This window comes from Miniopterus natalensis, chromosome 19 (genome assembly GCF_054644295.1).
Source record: "Miniopterus natalensis isolate mMinNat1 chromosome 19, mMinNat1.hap1, whole genome shotgun sequence".
NCBI lineage: Eukaryota > Metazoa > Chordata > Mammalia > Chiroptera > Miniopteridae > Miniopterus > Miniopterus natalensis.
In genome coordinates this window covers 10592501-10603461 of record NC_142099.1, presented here as the reverse complement: position 1 = coordinate 10603461, position 10961 = coordinate 10592501, and the positions used below count along the sequence as shown (strand labels likewise).

At 51.9% G+C, this 10961-nt stretch overlaps 1 protein-coding gene across 1 annotated transcript; it reads right to left on the bottom strand.

Moving 5' to 3' along the window:
- Positions 1-240: 240 nt before the first annotated feature.
- Positions 241-10213, bottom strand: PGLYRP4 (peptidoglycan recognition protein 4). The gene is made up of 8 exons (XM_087827795.1): positions 10165-10213; positions 9166-9273; positions 8198-8399; positions 6733-6851; positions 5285-5437; positions 3837-4035; positions 1475-1593; positions 241-419 (listed from the first exon to the last, which is right to left on the bottom strand). The coding sequence occupies exons 1-8, from the start codon at positions 10211-10213 to the stop codon at positions 241-243; spliced, it is 1128 nt and encodes a 375-aa protein (XP_087683921.1).
- Positions 10214-10961: the final 748 nt, after the last annotated feature.

Here is a 10961-nt window from a genome sequence, read left to right as displayed (position 1 = left end):
CCACAGAGAACATTTCTGTGTTTCCAATAACAAGTTGAAGAGCCCAGGCAGGGAGGGCTGCAGAGCCCCAAGATTCTAGGTTCTCGCTCGGGTTGGATGCCCAGCAGGAGGGTGCCTGGGGGAGAGGAGGGTGAGGAGAAGGGAAGGCTGGGCCCAGACTCAGCAGGCTGGGCAGCGCAATGGGCCTGGCAGGGAGGGGACGTGAGGTGAAGAGAAGTCTCAGAAGGAACCAGAGCCCCCTCACTGTTTGAAGTGCGGCCAGGTGCTGATGATGTCGTACAGAGCCTTCCCAGGAGACAGGGTGTTGATAACATCACTCTGCCCCACCAGCAGGTAGTTGGGAGTCAAATACCCCTTGTCCACCGCACACTGGATCAGGGTCTGAGCTGCCTCCAGAGCTGCGGCATTGGGTGGGGTACCTGCCGAACACAGACAGCTCATCAGTCATAGAATCCCAGGCCACCCTGCCCAGGGCAGCACACGTGCCTGCATGCCCCCCTAACCCACACCCACCACCGAGCCAGTATACCCACTGTTGCCAGGCACCCTATGCAGACAGACAGAAGATTAAGTCAAGGCTTCAGATTCCTCAGCACCAAAGACTCAAAACAACAGAGGCTGGGAGAACATATGCAATGACCCTGGGATATACAAAGCCTTTATCCACTGCAAAAATTTAGCCTGGTAGCTCCCAACAAGGGACATTTAGCTCTCCAGGGGACACTTAACAATGTCTGCAGATGTTTATGATTGTCACACCTAGAGGAAGGGTGTCTCAGGCATCTGGTGGGTCGAGGCCAGGAATGCTGCCAAAAGTCCTGCAATCCATGGGACAGCCCCACAGCAGAGAATCATCTCACCCTGGAGGTCACTCATGCCAAGGTTAAGAAACTTTGTTGTAGGCACAGGTGTGCTTCCTGAACCCTTCCCTTATCCATCTCCATCTCCAAGTATATTCCTGGTTACCCCTTGCCCCTGTCTAACACTCATTTTAATATCAGCTTAACCAGCCCCAGTGGCTTGGTCTCCTCTTCCCAGAGGTTCAGCCAAAGGCCCCTGAGTCTAAACAAACTCTGGTCAATAGCTCTGAGCAATTACAATTCTCAGTGTGCACTCTGGGTGCAGAGGCAGGGCCTTGTTCATGGCTGTGACTAATAAGGCAAGTGTCCCTACATTGTTGCTGTGGTGTGACTTAGAAAAAATATACACAAAAATCTTTCCCCCTCATCTTACATGTGTCTTGGATATTGGAAAAGAGATATTTGGTTGGGTGTGGAGGAAGTAGATTTAGGGTGGGCATTCTACACAGGGGTCACTTCTGGTCACACTCAAGGTAGTAAAACATCAAATTTGAAGCTGGGTAAATCCAGCAAATGCTAAAACGACACCTGAGTCTGAGGCCCTTATCTCCTGTGTCAGACACTCTCCTTCACACACCATGCAGTGACCACTACTGCCCAAAGCATCCACTTACCTGAGAAGGTACCTATGAAGGCGATGCCCAAGGCAATGTCATTGTAGCCATGAGTGTGGGAGCCTTGGACATTCCAGCCCACACCTTCATAAATGACACCGTCTTGGCCCACGAGGAAGCTGGAAAACCAAGAGGAGAGGTAGAGATCAGCATGAAAGAGAGGCACTCTGGGATTGTTCCATTCATTCATTCATTCATTCATTCATTCATTCATTCATTCATTCATACCTTAACTCACCAACCATTGATTAGCTATTAAATTTTAAGCACTGTTACAAAAAAGAAAGTCCTTGACAGTGGCTTGCTGGCCAACCGGCTATCATGGGGATGGGGAGGGAGACAGCAGGAAGCCCTGATTTCTATCTTTGATTTCTGTGGTTAAAACTTCCACCTCAGTCAATTCAGGCTACCAATGACTGAACAACTGGCTTGTAAAATTCCTGAATCTCCAATAATTGACTCTCATGACCCCATGTAGCTGCAGCACATCACTGCTGCCCCAGGTAGCTCTCAGTCTATAAAGAAAAGAGTGACAGCTTTCAACCCCTACCACCTGGCCTTTTTACACCTCACCAATGAGCTGTTTCCCCCAAGGTGATCTGTGACCTCCTTAAGACTAAGTAAAAACTATGCTTCTCTGACCTTCATTTTCCTGATCTCTCTTGTGCATTTGACACTAAGGACCCCTCCCACCTTCTCAAGCACCCTCTTCTCTTAGCCTCTATTACACCACACTCTCCTGGCTGTCTTCTCTGGCTGCGCCCCCTCAAACTCCTCTGCAGCTCATCTTTCGTGCACAATTGGGCTTCCTCAGGACACTGCCCTCAGCCCTCTCTCTCCTGCTATTGCATCAGCTCATCAGAGAATAAGGTATTCCTTTTCTGACGTGGAGCCGTGTATTTTTGTGTAACTGTAGCTGCCCCACAGTGACACCAGTGGAAACTACTCTAGTGGAGATTCCAAGATGGCAGTGGGTTAAGTGGAAGCTACACTGACACTCTCCCAGGACCAAACTGGAATTACAACTAAAACATAGAAAAATCATCCTGAATAACCAACTGAAGACTAGGTAGAGAGAACCCTTATGACCAAGGACATAAAGAGGAGGCCACATTGAGACTGGTAGGAAGTGTGGAGGTGGTACTCTTGACCACAGACCGTCTCAAAATAGGGAAATAAGGAAATAGTGCACCATGAAGTTACTGTGCAGGGGACACAATGAAAGGTCAAAGAGCCAAGGGACAGGTAGCTGCCCTCTGAAGCCTGAATGGGGAAAGGGAAAGGACCTCCCTCAGCCCTTATCATTTTCCAAATTTATAGTCAATTGTCAAGTATCCATTCTAATTAAAGAGAGCAACGTTGTGAGTGGTCCTGCGTGGCAGGACATGGCAAAGCACGGGGTAGGTCCTTATAGGTGAAAGATGCTGGAGGAAAGTTTTCTCCTATCCTGGATGGGTTGCTACTAAAATGGGGAAGGGGAGAGGAGAGGCAGTCAGCTGGGAGCATATAGCAAGTGATGGTAACTCATCTAAGGCAGAACACTGCCCTCTGGGCTAGCAGTATCTCAGCCTACAACAAAATTTTGTGTGATTGTTCCTGTTAGGACATTAGATGGCTCCTCCCACTTCCCTCAAGGGCTGCTGGGCTCTCTATCTTCACACTTCACCCTGGCCCAACACCTAGCGTCTCCTCCCTGCCAGCCCAAACCTATCCCTCCTGTCTCAGGTTAGCATCAACCTCTCCTGCTGGAATCCTCCAGAAACCTTATCTGCAAGTTTTGCAAGCTCTGAGAGAATCCTTTAAGAAGCTCTGCTTTCCCCCAGGTTAGAGTGCTCTTTATTAAAGAGATTAGAGAAATCAGAAGGTATTATATCCCCCTGCCTTTGGACAGGAGAGATTCTCTCCCCAGGAGGCTGACAGTGTCCAATTGCAGAGCAATAGCATGAGTCCAACACTAGGGAGACAAACCACAGGCTGCAGCCAAACAGGGAGCAGAGCCTGAGCCGCTGAGTAGTGTGAGGCGATTATGAGAGAGAAACAGGCTTTGATTACCCTTTCTACAGATTGCACAATCTTGCACTCATATGACTCTTCTACTACCTTTTCAGCAGAGCCCTGGCCTGCGTCATGTCATTATATGACTTTGAAAAAGGACACATTTGGGGAACATGCTTAGGGGAATGAGCACCCCCTAGTTCTGTGCTAAGGCCCACACAGGGTTGCAGGAGAAACCTGTGGTTCCACATGGGGCATCTCTTGTGCAGTGGGCACTCAGTAAACATTAGTTCCCTCTCCCCTCCTTTCAAAGTTTCAGTGTCTGCTCCCAAGGGATAGAAGCCCACGTGTCCTCAGGTCCACTTACTTATACCCGATGTCACATGAGTTGAATCTGTCCATGACGAGGGACTGTATAGTTTGGACCAGCGGGCGGCACTTCTCAGATGTGTTGCAGGCTCTCCCCGCAGTGTGGATGATGATGGTGTACTTAGCTGGGTGGGTCATTTTGGGGCAGTGGGTCTCCCTGGCCCCCCAAGCAGACCGAGATACAATGTCGGGGCAAGCTGTGTGGAGCCAAAAAGCAAGGATGTGAGGATTCATTGTGCCCATCCATGGCAACCCCCTCACTAGAGAAGGCTGACCAACGTAATCCCCAAGATCCCCCAACATCCACCACCCTCTGGGCATCTTGGCCTGAACCCGACTGGAGCTTGAAGAGCCCTGCAGCTCTCAGAGGCCCACCTGGGAACAGGTACCTCTGCACAGAGGGGTTGGACTCCAGAGGCAAGAACCAAAGAACCACAGGCTCTGATCCAAAAATCAGAACCCAAAGGACAGTGGGACTGCTGATTCTGAGGGGACATGGGTGCTCTTTATTCCAAGAGCAAAGCGTACTTATTTATCTGCATGGTTGGCTAGTGTGTTGGGGAGGAAGAGAGAGAATGTGTAATGAGGATCTTTTGGAGAAAGCAGCTGAATTTTTATTTGAAAGCATGTCTCTGAGAGTCACTTGTGATCTATAAAACTCTCTAACAATGTAGGCAATTATTAATGTCGACAGATGGCATAAGCCCAAAGGTTAAGATTAAATTTGCTCAGAGCTTTAATATAATAGACCTAAAGTCTTTAAAACTTTATTAAGTCCAAGAAAAGGCTGCAAGTGCTTATTAACTGTGGAGACCAGGCCCTCGATAGCTGACTGGTTTGGATGCTGCTGCTTATTAAACCCAAAATCAACCTTTTGTCCACCTTTTATTACCTGAATGATGTCAATCTCCTGCTCTAAAGTCAGGGTAAGTGGAGACTTAATCACTCCAGCCTGTTCGTGCTGTTCCAGTTTTTGTACTTGCGTGTTTGTGTTAGATGCCAACCTTCTCCGTGGTTTTATTTTCCCTCCACAGCACTTTTTACCAAGTAATGTACTAAATAGTTTCTTGTTTATTTGCTACCTGGCTTTCTCTACTTTCTAGGTTGAAACTTCACACAGTTGAGACTGTGTGTGTTTTATTGCCTGGTGTATCCTCAGTGACTAGCAGGTGCTGGGTAAAGAACTGCTGAATGATTGAAAATGATTGAAGACATGAATGCACATGCATCACCTCAGGCACAGTGCATGGCTCCCACATTCTGGAAATCCGAGGGATAAAGACGTAACCTGGAGGGTCCCTCTCAAGGTCTCCCTGCCCTAAGGTTTCAAGTTGGGTGACCAGTTATCCATCAGCAGGACTCCAATGAGAGCCTGACCAAAAAGGTCACTCCCAGTGGCGATTTGAAATTGGGGGGATTGAGGCTCAGGAGGGTTGAAAGTCTTACCTTTCTTGGGACCTGCCTTCTCCAGAGGAGCCAGGCAGTTCTCGCCTTTCACAAGAAATGGCTGAGCATACAAGGGTGACAGGTGGCCCTTCTGGACAGCATAGGACATCAGGCGCTCCATGGCTGACAGGGCAGCTGGGCTGGGACTGTGGCCTGCAAGAGAATGAACTGTGGGAAACCTCGGTCCAGCCTGAGTCTGGGGGCCCTGGGGGAAGGACGGGATGCCCTGGCCCCCTGCAGGGCTGTCAGAGCGGAAGAAAGGGAAATAGGCTACCCCCAGGTTGAAAGTGTGAAAGTCAGGGGTATGCCTGGACAGAGCTCTCAGTGCCCCAGGAGGAAGACCTTCCCCAGTGAGCGCTAAGTCTTTTTTCATCCTCTCTCTGTCCCTGGAAGAGCTGAAGGCAGAGCCATGCTCAGCAGTGCCCACCTGGCTGGGTCAGGGTTTCCCGTCAGAAGGGGCCTACCTGGGCACGTGCCAGCCTCTTTTCCAGCATTCACTGTATTAACCCCCCACCACAAACCTCAAAGGTAGCTGCTGTTATTACCTCCACTATTCATAAAGAGGAATTTGAGCTTCCCAAGAAGTAATGGGCTCAAGATCCCACAACTAACAAAGTGACACCCAGGTGACAACGAGTGGTCACATAAACAAAGCATGCTGAACACCAGAGTCTCTGGCATGCTGGGCACCACCCCAGAGCTGGAAAAGGAAGACGGAAGACTGGGGCTTGTGTTCTGATTCCTCTCCTTCCGAGTCACCTTGGGTCATTTACCTCTGAAATACGGGTTGCATGTTATATAATAGTGACCATGGGACTTATCCAGACTATTGATAAGGGCATTGAGAGGGGACAGTGAGAAACTAGATGTGCAAGAACTTTGCTAACAGTCAAGGGCGCACAGACCCCAGGGAATGGTCCTGGAACTTGTCCATGAGGATGTGGGGGCTGGGAGACAACAAGAAGAACAGGAGAAAGTAGAAGGGATTCAGGGATTCAGGGATTTAGAAACCTCAAGGTGGTTTCTAAAAATTTCTAAAAAACGCAAAATCTCTGATAAGAGAGCTGGGAAGAGGAAGCGTCGACAGGGAACAGAAAAGCATGGCCTGGTGTTACAGGAGTGTCGGGGCCAGAGAGGAAGGTGTGACTGTCATTGACACCGAAGTGAGAGTCGAGGCCCAGGTCCTTCCAGGAGCAGGAGGAGAACAGGCTGTGAAGAGAAGGCTGGAGAGCACCCCCACTGAGAGAGGCCAGAAGAGGAACCTCCTGTGGGGAAGAGAGCCAGGCCAGGGGAGGACTCAGCTGTCCTGTCAGGGAAGTCAAGGGGGAGGAGACTTCCAGGAGAGAGGGAACCAACCACCCGGGGACGTGTGTGAAGGGCGAGAAGACAGCTGAGTGCTGAGAAAGAGCTAGGGAACTCTGGAGAAGGGGAGCTGGGATGCCCGTTACCTTCCTTGGTGCCGAAGAAGGCGAAGCCCAGGGAGACGTTGCTGTAGCCCTGGGTGTGCACACCTTGCACGCCCCAGCCGACACCTTCGTACACCCTGCCATCGTCCCCAACCAGGAAGCTGCCGGGCAGGGAAACAGCGGCTCAGTGGCTGGGTCCCGCAAGAGGAGCCACCTACAGAGCCTCCAAAGGAGAAGGGCTCGAGCCACGGCCACTAGAGGAAACGGGCAGGGACGCGTCCCAGGCCGCGGCTGGCCGTCGTTTATACTCATCCTCAGTAGTAAGAGGGACCATTCCCACACTCCCCAGCCGCTCCTCGTTCAGAGGCCTGGGCTTTCTCAGACTTGGAAGGAGAAAAGGCCTGGCGTTAGCACAGACCCAACCGCACAACGTCAGGGCTCTTCTCAGCCCCCACATTTCCTTAAATGTTTCCTTTCCTCCTTCCTCCAAAATGTATGCTTTCTGTGTGTTCTCCATGCAGGCTGCCCACCAGGGCTCTGCCTTGCAAAGACCTCCGGGGAAGCAGCACCTCTGACAAGGACGCGATGCAGGCTGTCTCTTCGGGAAGCAACCCCAGAAGCCAGAGCGAGGGAGTGAGGGAGGCAGAAGGAAGGAACTGGAGGAAGTGGGGGAGTTGGGCTGGCTTCACACTGGCCACCGGGGGCTCAGTCCCCTCCACCCCCATCATAGGACCTTACAAGGAACCATGTCCATGCCGCTTAGAATTGTCCCTCAGAAAGGCTGGGGGCTGAGGGAATGATCCACCACTCCTGCCCCCCCAGGAGGGCATTGCTCCCCTCATTACCACGCAGGACTTGGGTGAGAGCCTGGAGCAGAAAAGAGAGAGAGGCAGTGGGCACCGAGGCAGGAAACCATTCCGGTGCACAGAACCTGCCCACAGCTAGCAGAAGTCAGAGGCCACATGCCCTTGACCACCAAGAGGCTCTGCTAGAGTGGCCAATGGGAAAAGAGACGAACAGCTGCCTCACCAGGGGGAAGCCCCGTGTGTGTGGTGTAGTGGGACACACAATGGGTAGAGACAGTTTTGAGCCAGTTTGGGCTCCAGAACTCTCACACAGCTGTGTGGCTTTGAGAAAATCAAACAACCTCCTTGTCTTGGTCCCTGCACCCTCAGCATGGGAAGCCAGCCTCACCCACTGTCAGGAGCAAACCCACTCCAGTGCGTGGAGTCATTCATAACCTGCAATGTGCTGTGTGAGCTAGGCTCGGAGGGGGTTAGAAAGTATAGCTAGAACTTAACCATCTCTGCTTCCTTTTAGGGGATCTCAGAGTCAAGGGCCTCAGAAAAATCCAAAGGATTTGGAATTTTATAGGGTTTTGAAAATATGTTATTTATTATAAACCCGATATAACCTCAACCCAGAAAGTCAGGAAATCAGATGAGAAGGGGGGGAAGAGCGTTCCAAGGAGCAGCTCTGACCCTGTGCCTCTAGCCCCATTGCTTACTTGTAGGCCAAGTCACACCAGCTGTTGTTGTGCATGTGATAGGCCCGCAGCTCACGCAGCCGCTGACTGCAGGCAGGCTGACTGTCACACTCCAGCCCAGGAACATGGTGCATGACAAGGAAGTCCACTGGCATAGTCAGCGGGGTGCTGCAGCCGACAGCTCCCGCCCCCCACTCCTTACGAGAGACCATGGTGGAGACATCTGTGGGGGGAACGCCGGGAGGGGGATGTCACTCAGCACACATTGCCCCATCATTGCCACATTAGCCCCTGGGCAGTGCGTGCCATTCTGGGCTGTGTGTGCCTGGTGCTGGTGGAGGAGCCTAGGAGAAGGCCTTCAGTGGCAGGCACCCTCTTCTCTCCTCCACATCCCCATCTTGCCCCCACTCATCCCAATGCAGAGTCTATACCTGCACAGAGAAGCTGGATGCTTTGCACAGAACCTGCCCACAACTAGCAGAAGTCAGAGGCCACATGCCCTTGACTACCAATTAGGTCTGCCCAGGCCCCTGCTCCAAGAAGCATCCCCCTCTTGCCACTCACCCTGGGGAAAGCCCTGAGACCCCCTCTTGGTCTCTCCTGGGCACTAATGCCCTCTGTATGCACTGTGCTCTCCAAGGGTTTTCTCTGTGACTCTGCCTGAGTTATTTGTCCTTCCCGAGCCATCTCTGAGGGGGCTACAGTCCCTCCTCAGCCTGGGGCTCTCTCCAGGCAGGACCTGGTTTGGCAGGGTGTGGGTCTCCATCCTTCAGCTAGAGTGCAGACCTGGCCTCCCCCCTTCCTGGTTTCTGTCCCTCCTGGTACCACTCCATCCCCAGGGGTCAAGGCAGTCTATGCAGGCAGCTTGCCTTGCCCCTCTCTGTGTCTCAGACCCACTGCCCCCATCTCAGCAATGAGTGGCTGTGCTGACCTCAGATATATCTGTCACCTGAGGATCCCCAACCCCAGCCATCCTTAAGCCTCGTCACCATACAGACCCAGACTGCCTTTTCCAGTGAGCTGGGAAATGTTGCCAAACAGGTACCGGAGCCTCTCTGACAAGTGTCTGGTTTGTGTTTTATCCCAGGAGAAATCACCTGCAAAAGAACATTCCATTTTGCCTCAGTCCTCAAAGAGCCCAGTACCAGCCACCTCAGCACACAGCTCGGGCCAGGAACTGCCTCTCCCTCCAGGCTCCCTCTGCCTCCCCAGACCCCTGAGCCCCTCCAGGAGCCCCTCTGGGCTGACCAGAGGACCACCTCCAAGAGAAGCACATGGTGTGGTTTTCTCCAGCACTGACTCCAGGCACTCCCCCAGAAAGCTAGTGACATAGCCAAGGGCAGGGAGTTGGAAACATTACCCTTCTCTCATGAGCTACATCTACACACAAAGCTGGGAAAAAAAAAAAAAGCTGGGAGTGTACCCAGGCACTTTAAACTCACAGTGTCCTCTCTGTGTGACTCTTACCTAGTGGAAGCTATGGGGAGAGTAAGTGGAGGAGGGATTAGAATAGCCTGTGATAATCAAGACAGTTCCTGTGGGACTGGTTTGGGGCATTTGAGATGCCCCTGCTCCTGTGAAGGACCATGGAGACGGGCATCCTAACTCCCCAGGGAACTTTCCCTTATTGAAAAACGTGAACCCTGGTTACAGGCTAGCCTCTGGTCCACATAATAACAAATAGCACTGTGAAGTCCTTTCTGAATTTTCTCCTTTCATCCTCACAGTAAGTTTAGGAGACCATAACCTCAGCTCAATTTCAGGTGGTAAAATTAAGGTCTAAAGAGCTAAATAACTTGTTTAAAATCATTGCTAGATGCAGGACAAGAATTTGAACCTTGGCCTACAGACTCCAAGCTCTGGGCTCTTGATACAAAGCTGTTCTTTCTCCCTATGGGAGAGCTAGCATTAAAGAATTCCTGCAATGAGACTTTAAATGATTCTTTTAGTTACTCTCAGACCCTCTGATCCAATGATGGAAAACTTACCCCAGGCCCCGAGACCTAGGACAGGGAAGAGAAGAAGCCACAGCAGCATCCTCATGTGATCCTGGTTCACTGACGAGGACATTGTGGACCTTGGCCCTGGGAGAGGCACAGACAGTTAACCTGACCCCCCATGTGCACTCCTCAAACAGGCACCCACCCACTGCATGCCCCCTATCTGCCTCCTGCCCAACTGTGGGCCTCCTGAGGGCCAGCTCCTGGCCAGACTTCTCAGGGTCCCCAGTACAGGTAAGCTGCTCGCTGGAGCAGTAACCACCCTCGTCCTGTTAGCCTGGGCAAGTCCATTTCATTGAGTGCCTTCTGTGGACAGGGCCTGTGTGGACACTCGCACTTGCAATATTACTAATCCTCACACTAACCCTGAGTGTAGCATTGCTGACCCCCATTCTCAGAGGGTAGGGCCATAGAATCCAGATGCACATGGGTGGGTCTAGTACTGAGACCTTCCCAGTTGGGGATGGGTTGGGAGGGGGGGACGTCCCCAGTTCTAAGGCCGAGGAAATCTGATCTTAACTCTCCATCTGGCTGAATCCAGTCCCTTCACTGGGAGAGGCCTTCCCAAGAAAAAACACTCACACACACACATTCAGAAATACCTGGGGATCCCGGGCAGGTCAGGGTGCAGGTGGCTCACCCCTCATTGGCTGGCAGCTCCCCCTTTCAGACTTGGCCTCTGCCCTTCACCCTCCCTGCACTAGAGGGCGCCCCTCCTGGGAATGGAGCCTCAGGCTCTGGCTCCTCAGAGGGGGAGAGCTGGGTCCCTAACAGAAGCTGGAGAG

Excerpts from the sequence above, each read along its gene's own strand:
- PGLYRP4 (XM_087827795.1), bottom strand. The coding sequence starts at position 10,213 with ATGCTGCTGTGGCTTCTTCTCTTCCCTGTCCTAGGTCTCGGGGCCTGG. Across the intron at positions 9,274-10,164 it reads CCTAGGTCTCGGGGCCTGGG|GTGATTTCTCCTGGGATAAA; the intron begins GTAAGTTTTCCA and ends GTTCTTTTGCAG. Across the intron at positions 4,036-5,284 it reads GAAGGCAGGTCCCAAGAAAG|CTTGCCCCGACATTGTATCT; the intron begins GTAAGACTTTCA and ends GGCTCCACACAG.